This window comes from Diplotaxodon limnothrissa, linkage group LG2 (assembly GCF_057381915.1).
Source record: "Diplotaxodon limnothrissa isolate DT_005_m linkage group LG2, D_limnothrissa_male_GT1.1, whole genome shotgun sequence".
In the NCBI taxonomy this organism is placed as follows: domain Eukaryota; kingdom Metazoa; phylum Chordata; class Actinopteri; order Cichliformes; family Cichlidae; genus Diplotaxodon; species Diplotaxodon limnothrissa.
The window spans coordinates 35,763,991-35,781,693 of NC_140597.1; the positions used below are offsets into that span (position 1 = coordinate 35,763,991).

The 17,703-nt window shown below is 41.7% G+C and overlaps 2 protein-coding genes across 3 annotated transcripts; one reads left to right on the forward strand and one right to left on the reverse strand.

Annotated features, from left to right (window-relative positions):
- Positions 1-696: 696 nt before the first annotated feature.
- Positions 697-6,128, forward strand: prss23 (serine protease 23). 2 transcript variants are annotated; one of them, XM_085372506.1, is made up of 2 exons: positions 697-953; positions 4,502-6,128. In XM_085372506.1, exon 2 carries the CDS (start codon positions 4,519-4,521, stop codon positions 5,620-5,622), a length of 1,104 nt encoding a protein of 367 aa, XP_085228632.1. In that variant the 5' UTR covers positions 697-953; positions 4,502-4,518; the 3' UTR covers positions 5,623-6,128. The 2 variants fall into 2 exon arrangements, with proteins under 2 accessions (XP_085228632.1, XP_085228623.1); XM_085372497.1 differs by lacking the exon at positions 697-953 and adding an exon at positions 2,569-2,803.
- A 2,061-nt stretch (positions 6,129-8,189) lies between these two features.
- On the reverse strand, positions 8,190-14,955 carry cfl1 (cofilin 1). The gene is made up of 4 exons (XM_085363179.1): positions 14,864-14,955; positions 10,911-11,221; positions 10,748-10,824; positions 8,190-9,216 (listed from the first exon to the last, which is right to left on the reverse strand). The coding sequence occupies exons 1-4, from the start codon at positions 14,864-14,866 to the stop codon at positions 9,104-9,106; spliced, it is 504 nt and encodes a 167-aa protein (XP_085219305.1). The 5' UTR covers positions 14,867-14,955; the 3' UTR covers positions 8,190-9,103.
- Positions 14,956-17,703: the final 2,748 nt, after the last annotated feature.

Consider the following 17,703-nt stretch of genomic DNA (forward strand, 5'->3'; position numbering starts at 1 on the left):
CTTCCGTTTGCTAGTGCCCAAAGCAATCACAGTGAGGTTTTTAAACCATCTTTGCAACCAATTTCACCTTGAAACTCCCGACAACCACTTGCCAACCAGACTGGGAGTACAGATTTGTGGTTGCCAGGGGATCGCTGACTGGTCTCTAGGCCTGTCTGACTGGGGCCTGATCACTTGATAGTGTCACACGTCCAAAACAGCAGTCATAGTTATTGTTGTGTGGTTAGCAGTCATGTGACTGAACAGAAATTACCCCTTTATTCCAGTCTTTGTAGTAAGCTAAGCTAACAGGTTGGTGTCTGGAAATCAATACTTTGCAGAGGGGTGTTAATCTCCTCATCTCCGCGCTGGCAGGAAAGCAAACAGTATTTTACATAATGTTTCTGGTAACATGTGCATCTTCTGCCCTGTTTAATTTGAGCAGAATGTTTTGTGAGGAACATTGAAAAGAACAGGACGGAAAGAGAGAAATTCCAGAGAGAAACATAAGCCAAGCTGCTTGGTGCCAAACACACACATGCGAACACACAAAACTTCTTGTGCTCGCTGCCTGTAGCACAGAGACAGGCAGTGATACCATCTTGCTTACAGAAATTGCATCAACACTTCTCTAGCTTTTTGCATGCTATCTTTCTTACCATCCTTCATATCTCAGAGGGAATATACCTTACACTCAATCTGTCAGCACCATAGTTCTCCCTGAGCACCAGCTGAATGTCTAATTACAGAGATGAGGAGCGGGTTGGGTAGGTGTTCTTCTCGGGTGACATTTGCTCTGAGGACAGCAGCGACAGACAGACTTCTGTCTTTGGTGGGAGATTCTTTGGCTTCCCTGAAAGCACCGTCTCTGTGACTGGGAGCTCTGTTTTCTGCAACAAGTCGTCGAATAGTGTCACTCCAGGGCTTCCCAAATTCCACAGGTTGACAGATTTGAAAGACCTCTGGAAATCAAGGTCAGAGGACGCGGTGAACTCTGCAGCTAACATGCCCTAACAGTCGTCTGCCTGCCAGCTAGAGTGTCTGAGTGCGCTGAAGTTGGTCTTCAAATTTATCTATCTTTTGGCACGCATGAAAAGTGTGATGCCAGGAACAAGATTTTTCTTGCTATGGTGTAGCTGTGGGCTACAAAGCTCAACACCAGACACTTATTATGATATGAAAATGAACGCTTATATTCTGTGACTAAGTCGGTAGAGGAGAAACAGTAATCAGGAATGGTGATTCATGGAAGTGAATGTTAAGTCTTCATGTCACAACAGAGCTACACTAAAGATATTACAGTGGGGAGAGTGTTATGGAAAGAAACAGAAAGAGTTTTTCTAATAAAGGGAATTTCCCATTCCCTCCAAAACGACATATATAAACTATATGTCCAGTGAGACTTATATAATTTCCCCCATGCAACAAACAGAATGCTCACATATTTAATACTAAGTCATATAATTACATGTATAACAAAAACTTAAAAAGTAGGCTGCTTTTATTGGCGATTTATATACAGTTATGCTTGGCAGCTCACGTGCACTCACCATGGGCATGAAGTTTGAAGACCAGACTTTAAAAAAGTGGTGACACATCAGAATAACTGGTACTGACATGTTATTTTTTAAACTGATGATCTTGAAATCTGCAGTTGTTTAGAAATGGCTCAGCGAGACCTTCCAAGCACGTGTAAATCTACAGCTCTCCTTCTTATGTCTTCACTGAGGTCCTTGGACTTTCCCATTGTTCTGAGTTTTGGTTGATACAATGAGTGCTGTCAAACAAATCCTTTTTCATGCTGGCAAAGAGAAGCTATCAGTTGTGTTCAATCATGATCACCAATGAGACTCTAACAGGACAAGTTTAGAGATATTGTAGAACCTTCTGCACCACTTAAAAGATTTAAATTATTGTATGTATGTGACCCTGTGTGAATGAGACACAATCTAAAATAAACGTAAACTTATGCACACATTGTTTTTTAGAGTCATTAAAGATGCATGCTGTAAAAAGCCCCAAATTACCATGACATTCACGCCCACAATGAGTGCATGCAAATATCTGACCAGAACTGAAAGCCTTAGGAGATTTACAATATGTACTGTCGCCAATATACTGCTTGCTCAAAGGGAGTTGTTTGATTTTTGGGGTTTTTGCTCTATTATTGTATTACAATATGAAGCACCTTGAGGCAACTGTTGTTGTGATTTGGTGTTATTTAGCTACAATTGAATGAAATTGAATTGAACCGAAACTTTCTTGCTTTAAATTGAAATTTGTGGGCAGCCTGAGGAACATTCAGTAGAAAGATGATTTGTGATTTGACATTTATCATGTAAAACTTTTCATGTATTTTTTAAAAGAAGGAAAACTTTATAAACCGTTTAAAACCAGTACCATTCAGCACCATTCAGTCAAAAAGTCCGTTTAACTTTGTCTTATGATTAAACCTGTAAAACTACAGCGCGTGCTGCCCCTCGGCACCCTGGCAGGCGGGAAGTTGAGGGGCACTAGGACCGCGAGGCCGGCCGGTGCATGAAGAGAAAACACTTGTTTTCAGGCTCGAGGTTTTATTTGTGGCGCTCAGGCTGAGCAGAGCAGGTTTCACGGCACGCCCCGAGACTCGCTCCACACCTGGAGCTGCATGTGCACGCGCTGTAAAAGAGCCTATGAGATTTACCTGTCGGAGGTGGGAGAAAGTAGCTAACCTGTCAGCGCAGAGGTGGAGGACAACCTGGGGAAATGATCCCGAAGGAGTCGTCTGATGGGGAGGAGAACTTGACTGGGATGTAAACACGGACTATCGATCTGTAATCAGGAGGTAATAATGGGAGGCTTGGCTGAGAACTGCTGCTGTGTCTCTACTGGGACACATAAAGCGCTAAACTCGAGTTACATTCACATTTACGAATTATTTTTGTACGTGAACAATTTCCTGAATGAGGTGGTTGAAAGATTTTCTAAGAAGTTTTTTAAGCAAACTTTGAGCTACGGTCCATCTCACTGCAGCATATGATCTATATGGACTAGATCAGATGCTGATCGGGAAGTTTTCTGCAGGGTTTTAGATACTTGCCTTGGATGATTGTAGATATTTAAACTGTTCTAAATGACTTGTTGACCTATAATCAGCTAAACAAGTCTCTCACGAATGATAACCAGACATTTCAGGAACAAGGTAAAAGCTGAAATCAGTTTTTGGCAAGGTGATTTTTATATATGCTTTAAAAAATCTCATTGAGATTAAAAATCTTCTTTTCTGGAAAGACCTGGGGTCAGCAGAAAGGGCAACAAATATGATATAACAGCTCTATAAATATATTTTAAGTGTAAAAAAAGGAAATGGATTGTTTGTAATGTAGGACACAGCCATTTCTTTATCTTATCCTAACTGCTTACCAAAATAAGTAAAAACAAATCCAAACATCAGGACTCACTTCCTGTAAGGGCTAGACTTTGATATGCGATACAAAAACTGTTTGCACTTGGTCTGCTCAAAGACACACCATGATCTCAGGTTACTGCAGTGGCCACAAAGCCACACCTTTCCCACCATCTTTCCTCCAGATTAATGTGTCTTTTCCCGTGTTTTCATCTTTATTTATTTTCTATCAAAATAGTTCTCTAAAACATTCAACATTAAACAAAAGGCTGTGAAAAGACAACTATTTCATTTATTTTACACCCTAAAACGTGGATTACACGTCTTCCCAGGCTGTTACCACTTTGAATGTCCTCACAGCTGCCATGGAAGGATATTTGTACTTTCCCAGCTTACAGGATCCCTTTGCTGCAGCTCTACCTCCGTTACAGTGCTTTATGGGGCAGCTCATAGGTGTGTGGACAGGCCCCACCCTGTCTTTAGTTAGGAGTAATGCTCTGTTCTGCTGCCCTGCCTGGACTTGTAGCCTTTTCACTTTTTTTACACACCTGCTCTCTTCGTGCCATGAGTGCCTGGGGATCCACAGTCTTTAAAGGGGATCAAGTGTCTGCTTATCCCTGCTAATCTGCCCTGAAAGCCCGAAAGCCTTGTGTACGCTGTAACATAGTTAATGTTTAATGAAAAATACCTCCTTACATCCGAGTGCCTTTAAAAACTCTCAAGTTTGTTAAAGAAGTTTAACAAACGTGAGTTTTTTAGAGCTTTTTTTTCTGACTCTTTCACTGACTTTTCTTTGTAATTTGTCATACATTAAACCACGTCTCTGCTTCCACTGGGCTGAAATCCCATTTTCCTGGTAATCTATATTGAAGGAACAAGAGGTTCATTGTTGCCTCTCCACACCACATGAAGTTCAGGCCTGCGTTGCAACATAAAACTTTCTAAGCTGACCTCACTTGTGGTGTGATTTACAATCAATAATCATCTGAAAACAAGTGCAGATTTATGAAGGGATTAGAGCTTGTGTATTTCTGGGGCATCTTGTTTGGGAATGTTTTCCACATTTGTCGTTCCTGTCAAACGTGCAGGAATCCATGCGATCTCAGAGATGCCTGATCATTTTCTGTGTCCTTTCAGTGTTTTCCATCACCACGATGACGCCGTCTGGGAGCTCCCTCCTGACTCACCTGTTTCTTCAGCTCCCCCTCACCTTCTCTCTCCTCCACCCTCCTCCAGCCCACGTCCCCACGCTGGTCCCTCACGCTCCGACGCCTCTCGCCCGCTCCCGCTTCAGTGCTTACGCTCAGCTGGATTTCACCACTCACTGCAACGCAAGTTGCTTCCACAGAGGAGAGCAGGAAGAGCAGCTCATGGAGAAACTGGCATTCGAGACCCTGTACGCCGACGGCTCGCGCACTCTCACCACGGTAGATGTGGAGGATGACGCAGAGTCAGGAGGAGCTCACCCTTTGCCCTGGAGAGTGAAGCCCAGGCGTGTGAGACGGCAGATCTATGGAGCGGATGGCCGCTTTAACATACAAGGTGACAACTTCCTGTTGGATTACCCCTTTTCCACAGCTGTGCGGATCTCCACCGGCTGCACCGGCGTTCTCGTGTCTCAGCGGCACGTCCTTACAGCTGCACACTGTGTGCATGATGGGAAGGATTATGTCAATGGGGCGCGAAGGCTCAGGGTGGGCTTCCTGATCCCTCCATCTATCAACGGCACAAAAACACACTTCACTTCTGCCAAGAAGCCTCTGGTCCACTGGGTGCGGGTGAGACGCACCCGTGTGCCAAAGGGCTGGATCCAGGGTCCTCAGGAGGTTAGCATGGAGTTCGATTATGCCCTGCTGGAGCTGCGTTGGCCTCACCGTCGTCCCTTCATGCGTCTCTCTGTGGCTCCGTCCTCTGACGATCTGGCAGGCCATCGTATCCACTTCTCCGGTTTCGACAGCGACAGGCCCGGGCAGCTCGTGTACAGGTTTTGTCCCGTGGAAGAAGAGTCCAATGACCTGATATATCAGCACTGCGATGCCCGACCTGGAGCCAGTGGCTCTGGAGTATACGGCCGAGTGTGGGACAACAACTTAGAGCGCTGGGAAAGGAAGGTCATCGGCATCTTCTCTGGACACCAGTGGCTGGAGATAGATGGCGAGAACCGGGATTACAATGTGGCCGTGCGCATCACTCCTTTAAAGTTCGCTCAGATCTGTTACTGGGTTCATGGAAACCGGCTAGACTGTGTCCAGGACTGAGAAAGACCAAAGGCAGGAGGTTTAAAGCAGAGCATGAAAAACACAATAAAGCTCAAAATGACTTAAAAAAAACACACACAGGGTCAAATATCTGATCCATTTCAACACTGAGTTATTTCTCTCCTGTCTTTAATTTGCTCCCTGTAACCTCTGGGCCTATTAAATAAACCAGCCTGTGAGATCATCAGAACGGCATCTTTTAATATGTTTTCACTCGCAGTCAGATTAATAAGTCAGTGTTTCCACAGCATTAACAGAAGCCACTTTTAACAAGAGGGGGAAAAAACACTGTAACTCATGTGTGTGTCAGTAGCTGCACATTATTTTCCTACTGTGGACAAATGTAATCCACCAAGGCTGTATTTGCATCTTTCCTGCTCTGGCTTTGGGGACTTGGTTTTTGGTATCTTGAGAGCAGAGACCGTTTGCTGTTCTTGGTCCGGACTGGAAACACAGAGTTTTGACTTTATTTTATTTTTAAAAAAATGCTTGGTATATTTTAATAAACAGAGATTTATAACTGTGTGTGTCCATAGTCTTGACTCTGGTTCAGGAGTGGTGCTGTGCTGCCCTCCTGTGGTCATAACACCTGCTGCCGCTGTGGAGGAGTGATGATCCAGTTAGAGGAGTCTGCAGAACTGCAGAACCGAAGAGGCCGTGCCTCAAGCGGAGGCTCAAACCTGTCTGACGGGCTTTGCAAAATGAAGGCGGTGTGCATTTTGGACGGTTCTCATACCAAAGCACTCTATACTACAAACCACATTCACTCACACATTTATTTGTTTTAGTCTATGCTTTTAAGCACTTTCTAACTATCATTCTTTTGCACTGGGTTCAGTTTCTTACCCAAAGCTGGAGATCGAGAAACTCAACATGTGATCGGTAGGGGACCGACTCTACTCCACTCTACAATGAACCATTAAAGACAGAAAATTGTGGTTTTTAAAGTCAATAATCCATAAAAAGTTGCTGTTTTTCTTTTTTTTTAAATTGTGGGGCAGAGTTTAGGTAATGAGCTGCCAGTTATTATGGCAGCATTTCTTTGTAATGTGCAAAAACTGAGACGTCTTACTCTTATTAAGATATCTCAGGCTAGGTGGGTGTCAGTAGTTCACATTTAGATGTTCAGATGTGAACATTTTCAAAATCTACTTAAAATTTGTTACGCTTAAATAAAGACAAGCAATTTTTTTCATTTGTTTTTTTTTTTTAAGGGTTATTAAGAGATAGTTTCGCAGACTGATCCTGATTAAGACAATTTCGGCTATACGTGGCCCAGGAACTAAAAAAAGATCGGCACTCCTTGTTTTAGGCTGAGGAATCCAACACAGGAGTGTCAACATGTGACCTGGATGGCTATGCAAACTAAAGACATTAGTGTTAAATTACATGATTTTATTGTATTTATTTTATGATCCGGCTCATTTTAAGGTAAACTGAGCTGTCTACCTGGCTCAGAAACTGCAGTCCAAATTCCAGGTTAGGACACTGTAAAATGCAAATAAAAACAGAACGGTTAACAAATCTCATAAAGCCATATTTTATTTACAATAAAAAGGCTGGGCTAAATTGTGAAGATTTTTGAATATTTCATTATCTACAGTACATATTATCATCCACAGATTAAGAGAATCTGAAGATATCTGTGCGCACAAGGAACAAGGCTGAAAATGAATATTGCATGCCTGTGATGTTCGGGGACTGAGGCAGCGCTGCTTTAAAAACACCCACGATTCTGTCATGGAAATCACTGCACAGGCTCAGGAGCACTTCCAGAAATTATTGTTTGTTAAAAAAGTTCACTGTTTAGTCCACAAATTTAGCTTAAAGCTCCATCATGCAAAGATGAAGCAATGGAAGCATACATTGCTTCATCTTTGCATGATGGAGCTTCATTGAAAGCTTGCATATTTCAGCAAGACATTGCTAAATCACATACTGCTTCTATTACAACAGTATGGCTTCACAGCTGTAGAGTCCGGGTGCTGAACTGACCTGCAGCCCAGACTTGGGAGTGGCTGAAGCTCAGGAGGTAGAGCAGATCATCTGTTAATTGGCAGGTTGCCATTTTGATACCTGCTTTGAGTAGAAACGTGCTATGCAAGAACCAGTCATTCTACCACCAACGGGAAACATTTGGAGACTCCATGAGACAAAATAAATGAGAGGCTGATGATCAGCTGGAATCTTTCATGTGTTCTTTTGTGAATAAATTTTGTGTTTAGGATTTGGATCATTGCATTATGTGTTTGTTTTTTCATTTTGATTTTACAGCATGCCCTCAGTGGGTTTATTTTGGTATTCACCGACTGTCGTTTGCTGGCAATATGTCAGTAAAGATTTTCAACATGAATATTTCATCAAGAAATATTGTTCAGTACATTAACTGAACATAGGACACTTTCATGCAAAATGATATAGATTTTCTTGGACTGGACATGCAGGTTGTGCTTTAAATACTGGTCCCCCATGACCATGTAGCTACTAAAAATAATTCTGTGTCACACATCAAAAAGCCAAAACACTGTTGAGAGTAAACAAACTCAAGAGCAGCACGTGTCAGTAGTTTAGTGCTTTTTATTAGAGATAAGGAGACGATACAAAACATCCACCATTCAGTATTCAGTCTAAACTCTGACCACTGGTCTTTCATATACACATCGCTCCCCATCAGACCTTCATAACACCAAAGTTTTTAAGTTGAGGAAATCCTGGTTTTAACGAGTACAAGGAATGTCTGTTCACTACATCAAATGTCATGTTTTTTTCTCACCCGGAACTGGAAATATAAAGGAATTGCTCAAGTTTTGGAACCTTTCAAAAACAAAAAAAAGAACAATGGAATAACAAAACAAAGAAAAAAAATTATATATATTTAACCGTGTTCCCCCAGAGTGTTTTTATACAGCTCCTGCAATCAAATGAATTAGTTCATTACTACACCTACTCAACTATACACACTTACAAAACTTAACTAGAAGTTTGGCAAAAAAAACAAAACAAAACAAAAAAACAAAAAAAAACAAAACGTAGTTGGAACAATTATCTGTCAGGATTCAGTGGTTGGGAAACTAGAAGGTTTGCTGACCGTCTCTTTCTCTGCAGTCAGTCAAATGGAACCTGGAAAGAATGAAACCCTGTCCTTAAACACGAACTGTGTGTATTTAAGTTTTAATCATCGTCATCATTTTCCTTCTTCAGTTGTATCTTAATGTTTTCCTTTGTGTTTTGTTCATAATCTTTACGTTGCATGAACTGGAATGACAGTCTGATTCGTTGTTGTTTTATTTTTGTTGTTGTCGTTTTTTAAAACTGTCACTTGACCCCAAAAACCCACCCATGATATCCCTCCCCGAGAGTCCCACGAATTGATGCTGGTTCTGCTTTTGCCCTTCTCCACACCACACTGGAATGAACAGCTAAACCCGACAGATGTGTCTGAAAGGCTTTAATCGAAGCCGGAGAAGAGGGGGAGGGATATTTATAAAGGAGCTCCTTCCAGACTGACTACCGATGAGCCACCGAGCTTTTCTGCCAGAGTGTGCCGGTCTTTAAGATCTTCAAAACCGTTCACCTGCCATTCGTGCTTAATACCTGCAAAATAGACAGGCAGAGTTATGCATCAAGGGGGGAAAAAACTCAGCAGGTGAGCTCATTTGATGAATGTACACTGACAAACAAGTTTAACAGGAGAAAATATTCACTCATCCTACAAACAATGCCTGACATTTGGAAGCGTTTCAAATCCACTTCATTTTAATACAAAATTACTTAAATAACAAACAAACAAACAAACAAACAAACAAACAAAAACCTAAGGTGGACAGACACACAAAGTCCCAAATGAGCTCTTAAAGAACTCATGGTATCATATTATCCCAATACAGCAGTCCCCTCTCAGACTGCAGCCTTACTTGTGGTTCCTGAGTTTCTAAAAAGTAAAATGGGAGCCAGATTCTTCAGCTATTAGACTCCTCTCTCAGTTGGGTTCAGGGGACAAACACTCCTCTCTGCTCACAAGATCAAGCATTAAACTTTCCTTTTGATGGTTAGAGCTGTATCAGCGGACCCTGAACCACTCTCACTTACACTGCTATAGACTCAGACTGCTGATGAACTTCCCATGATGCACTGAGCCCTATTAGATGCCACTACAGCATGCCATTAATTCTTGTCTTTTCTCTCTCCTGTAGCTTGGCCCTGTTAGTTTCTCGTGTTTTCTGCTCCTCTTTTCATTTTCTTCTTTCGTCTTCATGTCAACCATCACCAAGCATTTGCTCATAGGGCAGTGGTTCTTAAACATTTTATGGCTTGCAAAAAAACAACAAACAAAGCTCCTTCTTGTGTCACAAATCTTGTTTTTAACCTTAATAAAATACTGGGACCATGATGAGTTTAAAATCATATAAAAGCTGGGTGCGACACCATCAGCAAACTTATTGATCAAAAGAAACACTTCAAGTCATGTTTCACTTTATGATCGTCTCTGGCTGACTGCAGCCCGGCAGGGGGTACCTCTTTATGGAAGTGCACTGTGAAAATGACCCTCTGTTCCCTCAATCTGAGACCTCAGTAAACACATCCCAGATGACTTTACAGACTTGACCACTAATTTCATATGTTAATTAATAAAACATGCAACTTGTGATCATTATTAGAATCAGAAAGCTCGTTGGCTAATAAAATGACAATCATAAGTCTTGTGCAGTGCTGGGTTTCACAGTTATATCCACCCTCACTAAACACCACAATTGCAACAGCGTCTCTACTCACCAAAAATCTTATTTTCATCTTTAAGCTCACATGTGGCCACATTTAAAGGATCCACCCATCGCATCTATGAGCAACAACATCCAATACATAATTTCCCTATGGATCAATAAAGTATTGTGATACTGGGGACTGAGGGCTCGTCACTTATAATACTGACATTATTAAAACAATATTAAAACAATTAACTCAAAGATGCATTCATCCTTTGTGAGCTGAGGGCGACAGCAGAGTCAGGTGATACCCTCTGTTGTGTTGTCTCGAGAGCGTTTACATAATTCAGGTTTGAGTGTGGGTCAAGATCAAGTGTGAATACTTGTTTCTGATGATTCTCTGATCACAACCAGACACTCACCTTCAAATTTCCTCTTGATGGCATCTTTTGAGCTGGCATAGATCATCTTACTCTTCAAGGGAGCGCTATCTGGAGCCCTGTGACGTAAGGAAAACAATTTAACTCTAATGTCAATTTAATGAAGCTCAAAAACTTTTAAATGTGTAATAACGGTTGCTTTCACCAGAAGATAAAGACGAGGTCCTCCTTCTTTGTTTCTTTGGTCTCGTAGGTGGCGTCATACAGAGCATAGCGACAATCGTTTGGGGGCAGCATCTTCACAAAGTGCTGGTATGGGTCCTGCACGGTGGTTCCCAAGTCGCCCACGAGGATCTCTTTGCCGTCGTCCAGAACAATGTTCTTCAGGTCCTTGCTCAGGCAGAACAGGATGGCCTTCTTCCTCTTCTTCTTCTCGTCCTCATTTGGCTGAGCCTTACGCACCTTCATGTCATTGAAGACCGTGATGACTTCATCTGTGACTTTCACACCGGAGGCCTAAGGATCGAACCATGTGTTAATACAGAGTCTCATATATCAAAATCACGACAGCTGCCCTAAAACAACTCTTGAAAATTCAAGTAATTCCCTAACATGCCTGAATAGCTTCAGTACAGTATATAACTCATAATTCACAAAATACGGAGAACAATACAAAATTAAGAACAAAATGTTATTAATGTGAACTGACTAATGCTTCTACTCATCAACAAGTCTGCAAAAAATGCCTTTAACTTTTCAAATGTGAGTATTATCCACATAATAAAAGATCGATGCAGCCACTGATGTCATCCACTAGTTTATGAAGGCTTGTTATGAAGCCTTGAACTAAGCGTCTCTGCCATCACCATCTTTTGAAACCAGATGCGAAAAGCAAGAGGCGGATCTGACAGAGAAACAGGTTATCCAGGATATTACCTCATTAGGAAAGTTGTGATAACAATGTTTTACCAAACTAACTAATACTAAAAACTAAAAAGCCATTTCCTCTAAATTTGTTTTTCATTTTGTTTAGTGTTCCAAGTTCATATACATCACTTGAGGTAGCTTTAATGTTTTTTTAAAGTATACTTTTTATTTCAATTGTTTACAATGAATTAAAAAACTTTTTGATCATTCAGAACATAAACCAAACACTAGATAGTTTACACAAATATGTTATTCAGACTGGAAAAACATCTAACAGAGAAAGTTCAAAAAAGGTTCCGAAACCTGTTTCCTCGCCCATCACTGGAATAATTATTAATTTGTTTGTCTGACTCTGCACGAGTTTCTTCAAAAAACAATGCCATGAACATTTTGGCATGTAAAACACCCACGTTCATTTTTATTATAATTGTGTCCTCCCTGATACAAACCAAGCAGAAATGGCTTCAGGTCTGCTGGAATTTCTTTTCTTCAAAAAAAAAAAACCCTGGAATTTTTCAGCACCTCTGCATTTACTATAAAAGGTGATGGTATATTTTTACAGTAACTGTTTAACTTGGCAGGAGATGCACAGGAACTGAATGTATTTTAAGCTTGAGTCAAACAAAAGGGTGGGTTTTTGTCATTTTCTATAGTCACTGCTTCGTCAACGCGAGGCTGTGGTCTTCAACAGGCCGCACGTGACAACTACAGTAAATACAGACATCGTTAGGCTGAAGAATGGCCTGAGAGGGTGGCATGTGACCATCACACAGAGAGAGAGAGCAGGAACACTCCCAGTGACTGATGAGAAGGCTTGAACGCACAAAAGATGTGGTGATTACCAGATGTGGGCTGGATAAAACAAAACTGAATATTTTCACGAGTTTCAATTAAATAAACACTGATGATTTTGTCATAAAAACACAATTTCCTCAATAATATATAACAAGGGAATAGTGAAAACAAAACGGCAAACTGTGGCCAGTCTAGACTGTCCAAAGTCCACACTGAACATAAAAAAACCCTGTAAGTTCAGCTAACAGGTGTGTCTACACTTCTGTGACTATGACTGGACGAGCAGTTATAAAACATTACCCAGCTTCGGCCTTTCTCCACGCAACAGGCATCTCTGCTATAAAGATGACCACGTGGGTGAGGGTGTGGTCAGGATTTGAGCATTTCAGCGTCGCCCTTAGTCATGAACAATGAAGCTTCTGTTGAAATGTATAATACAGGCTACCCAAGTTCACTGTCACAATCATGTCTTCTGACTCTGTTTAAGGCCCCTTACAGGAAAGGAAAAAAAAAAAAAAAAAAAACAGATCCCCCAAGCAATGGGGGAGAAAAAAAAAGACAATGAAAAGGAAATAATGGGGCAGGAAACATGGAAAACTGGGGGAGCAGCCCGGGGCAGACATTGTATGTTTGCTCAGGGCGTTAAAGGCCTGTAAGATAATGAGAATTCCAGAGTAATAATTAACCAGTGAGCAGCCCTACTTAATAAAGTAAGACTGGTACTGCACCATTTCTCCGTGCCTTTGCAGTTTGGTCAAGTTCACACACTATTTTGCACATGAGAAAGCACAGTCATCTCACTGCATTCTTCCTCGAAGAAAGGGATAAGGACTACAACCACCAAACATGGCCTGCAACTGTTAAATAATAATAAAAAGAGATGGTACTAGTTTTTTTTTTTTTTGTGGAACCGTTATGACTGCGCTCAGACCCAGCTCTAATCTTATCTAATGATAATCACTGACGCCAAGGTTCAACTGAATCAGTACAAAGGAGTCACAGTCCAAGTCTTCCTTATCAGGATTACAGGCCTCTCACCTTTATGCTGCAGGACAATTTCACTGGAAGACCACGGCAGGCTTATGTCTAGACTCTCGGGGTGATTTAGTGCACGTCTGTGAGGATAGCGAGGAAAATGGCGATAGTACTTAGATAAACATTATTTTTCCCTTTGGGGGCGGTGGGGGAAAACTATCCCTGCTTCTCTAGTGTTTCACATATGAATGAATGAATGAATGAATAGACATCTATTTATTTTCCCCCCGACCCGCGTGAGTAAACAGCTGTATGAATTAGATGCGCAGCGCAAAATAAAAGATGCGCAGCGCCGAACGTGAAGACACAGCGGCCCCGCTAGCTTCTAGTAAGCGGCCCCTAACGCTGCCAAATTGGTGTTTCATAACGGTAATAATCCGGTCAAAGATGCGGTTCCTCCCTGAAGAAACGGAGTAAAGCTACGGGGGGGCAGTTGCGATAGGTCCAATCTAATCGCTGAGACATAAAAAATAAAAAAAAATACAGCCCCAAACAAAATGGTCTTTGCACCAAATTCAGGGTGGGGCCATGAATGCAGCACACGCACATGTGAACGCTAGCTTGCTATATAAGGCAAAACTGCTCTAAAAGGGACCGGTCGTCTGTCAAATCGCACATTTATTCTCACGGCGTCCCTCCACCACAATCATGCGGTTTGTGCTTTTGCCCTCACTGTGGGATAATATAATAATAACGCTTTACGAATGCACCTGCACTTAAAACAACAGCGTCAGTATGGGAGCCGTGTACAGACAAAGAAGAAAATTTCAGCTAGCGCCATAATGGGTGTCATTTCTGGCTGCACTGTAACGCAGCTACTCCGGCTAACAATACAGCTAGCCGGGCAGCCCCGGAGGCACGGGTGCTGCTGCACCTGCCAGCGCCGCAGCCCTGTGATGCGGGAACACGGGCGAGCACAGGTGAAATAACTGAAACCTGATGCAGTGGAAACACCGGAGCAGTGTCATGGCAACGGTGCGGACGTTAACTCAGACAGGGGCCCCTCGATAAAGCGGCTTTTTGTCGGCGAAACACTTGGGAGATGAACGAAATGGCGCCAGTGGCTTTTACTTAAAAAAAAAAAATCGTTAGTGATTAACCTAGTCTGTTATCTCCATCGTGTGAAAATTGCCGCTCGGAAAGTTCACTGAATGCGAACACTGAAAGACTACACTGCGTTACGGCATTATTAGCCATCCAGTTTCCTAGTCAGCTCCCCAGCCTAGCCAAGCGCTAGCACAGGCTCCTGCGGCATACAGCCGGCTCGAGTGACGCTAAAACACTTACAAATTAAACCCAGTTAAAATTCCCCGCGGGCTTAAACTGAGTCATTATTAGGCAGAAAAGCCATCGAGAATGCATAAAAAACACAAAAGTACGAAAAGGCTGTGTTAAACCTACCATAGCTGTAGCTCTGGATTCGTCTGCGTCTCGTAGAAATTGAAAAGGCGATTGAATCGTCGCTCTTGCTCACAAACACTGGATGCGAAGCGTGAACGCGCCCTTAAGCGCGGCCCCGGTTAGACCAAAGTGCACGAGCGGGAGTGAATGTCTGTTAACCGCGGTAGTCCGGCTGTTGTGCCTACTGGTCATTAACAAACATGACGATAACACAGAGAGGGCCTCGAATCTAATCCACGCAAAATGAAACCAGGCACTAAGTGGCGCCTGGTTTAATTGTCAACTCATTTTTAAATATATAATATTTTTAAATATATAATATGTATCGTTTCACAATTTTCCCATTGCCATCTGATATATGTATATTTCATTAGGGTGGTGGCGGCAAGTGTACGTGAACAAATCAAACATACCAAACCGATAACAGAGTGCATTATGGGAATATGTGTTTTTCTTAAAATGTGAAAAAACCTACAAATCTCGGCAAGTGAGACCTATTTAACCTTCAGTGGTACTTAATGATGAGTAAAAATTAGCACGACTGCAGCGTTTATTCCAGTTGCCATTTTTAACTGCCCTTTAAAAGCCGTAATAATTATTACATAAACCGCGTGAGGGGTGTTTGATAGTTGAGACCAGTCTGTCACTGTTTAATGACCGACATTCATCTCCCAGCCGGACGCGGAGCGGGTTTCCAGAGTGGGAGGAAAATCTTCATCATCCATCCTCTCTCCTCTCCTCTCCCCTGCCCTCCCCTCCTTGCGGTTTTTGTCGAACTCACTTCCAAATATGGAAGCGAACGGTGAGCGGCGGCGGCGGTTAGTGCACGCGCCTCGCTCACAGTTTCAGGGAGGGGCCAGGCTGCGACGCTCATCACCATATAAGGAAACAAGGGACCCGAAATTCGCTGTAGCGGAGTTTTTGTACGGACGGCGTCGGCACGCAGTCAGGGAGAGAGGAAAGGACGAGGGGCGGATGTTCAGGCAGAACGAAGCCAGCGTGGAAAATGAATGACGAGAATGACACGTGAGGCGGATAGCAGAGTCCGTGCATGTATACAGGGTGTGAAATGAGGCAAAAATTTCAGTTCGTGCACGCAGACTTATGCGGAATATGGGTCGAGTTACGGCGATGCTATGTAAACACGCTGCTTGCAAACTGACCTACATTCATTACGCGGAATAAAAACAAAGATGGTGTCATGGCCTTTCATTCATTGTTTAAAAAAAGAACAACACTATATATACATTAAAGACTACAAGAGAGGGCAGCAAAGAGGTGGACAGTGTTTCCTTTATCGCTGTGGATCTAAGTCATTAAAATGAAACACATGTCAACAAAGCTGTCCTTTCTTATGGCTTGTATACATCCCGAGTTCCCTCACTGGTGAGTTAATGCTTTCTATGAACATATAAAAGGAGAAGTAAGGCTTTCACTTATTCAAAAGGATTATATTGCCTATAATTTTAGGCATCTCTTTTACTGCCAGCTGGGAATGGCTCCAGGAGGAGAATTTGATATATTTTAAATATAACATAATTATTCTCATGTGATGTTAAAGTGCTACAGAAATGAGTGGCCATTAGTGGAATATCTTTCCCTTTATGTGGGGAGTAAAACTCTTGAAAGGATTAAGAATTTTTATCTTATCTGCAAGTAAAACTTACTATAAAATCCCTGCTTTCTAAGGGCCTAGACCAGGGATGTCAAACTTTTACATTATGGGCCATATTTCAAGTGGGCCAGACCATCTAAACTCCCCTTTCTGTCAGTGTAAAGAATTTTAACTACACATTAGAGTACTGTTTTTAGTAGTAAGTTCAAATTAATGAAATAAATCTGTCAGTGGGACTCTTTGGACTTAATTTGTAAGAAATAAATGTGTAAAATTACAAACAAACAAACTGTTGCCTCATTGCCTAGACTGTCCTGTAATAAACAAATTCGGGTACAAGTTAATCTTGGTTTTATCTGCCCATGCGTTTCCTGGTACATTGTTCCAAAACCTCTGCATTTCCATTCATGAAGGTGTGGCTTGAATTTAGACCTTGACAATGATACACTTACCTGCTTGAGAGCGTTCCTGACTTGGTTTGATGGTATGAAGGTGTTTTTCTGAAGCATGGAAACAATTCTGTCATCATGCACTTAAATTTTCTTGTGTGGTCTTTCCAGCCTCCTTCACCTGTACTGACATCTCCTTGGTCCCCATATTTAAAATTAAAGCCAAAGCTGTAAAATATAAATTTCACACACTGAATCAGGTTCACACAATGTTTGCTTCATTTGTGATGAAATAAGAGGGACCAGGTTTAACCTGGCCATGAAAATAATTGTCAGTCAACTGTCCAATTAATTGTTATCCTCAAATTTGGGAAAACGGGGGACTGTGTATAAAAAAGTATTGTAATTTCTAACCAGTTAATGCAACACTTCAGATAAATATCTTGAATTAAAGTCTAAAATCCAATCCCATATTGATTGATTTAAAATCCACCGTGGTGGGGTACAGAGGGGAAACTATAAAAAATACAGTTAGTTTGTTGGACAAAGATGCAACACATATTAATGGAGACAGCTACAATAACTCATACAGTAGCCTACAATTTATTATTGTTCATATTGTAGCTACATACCTACCACATAGTACCCACTTTGTATTACTAGTACATATACTTTACACGCTACATGACATACTGTATTGACTCATTGTTTATGTGCATTACTCGTTCATTGGACTGAATATTACATAATGTAAACTGCTTGATTATTTGTACTGTAAACACACATGTATCCTGTACTATTACACTTTCTCTTTATCAGTGTTTTGCTCATTTGTG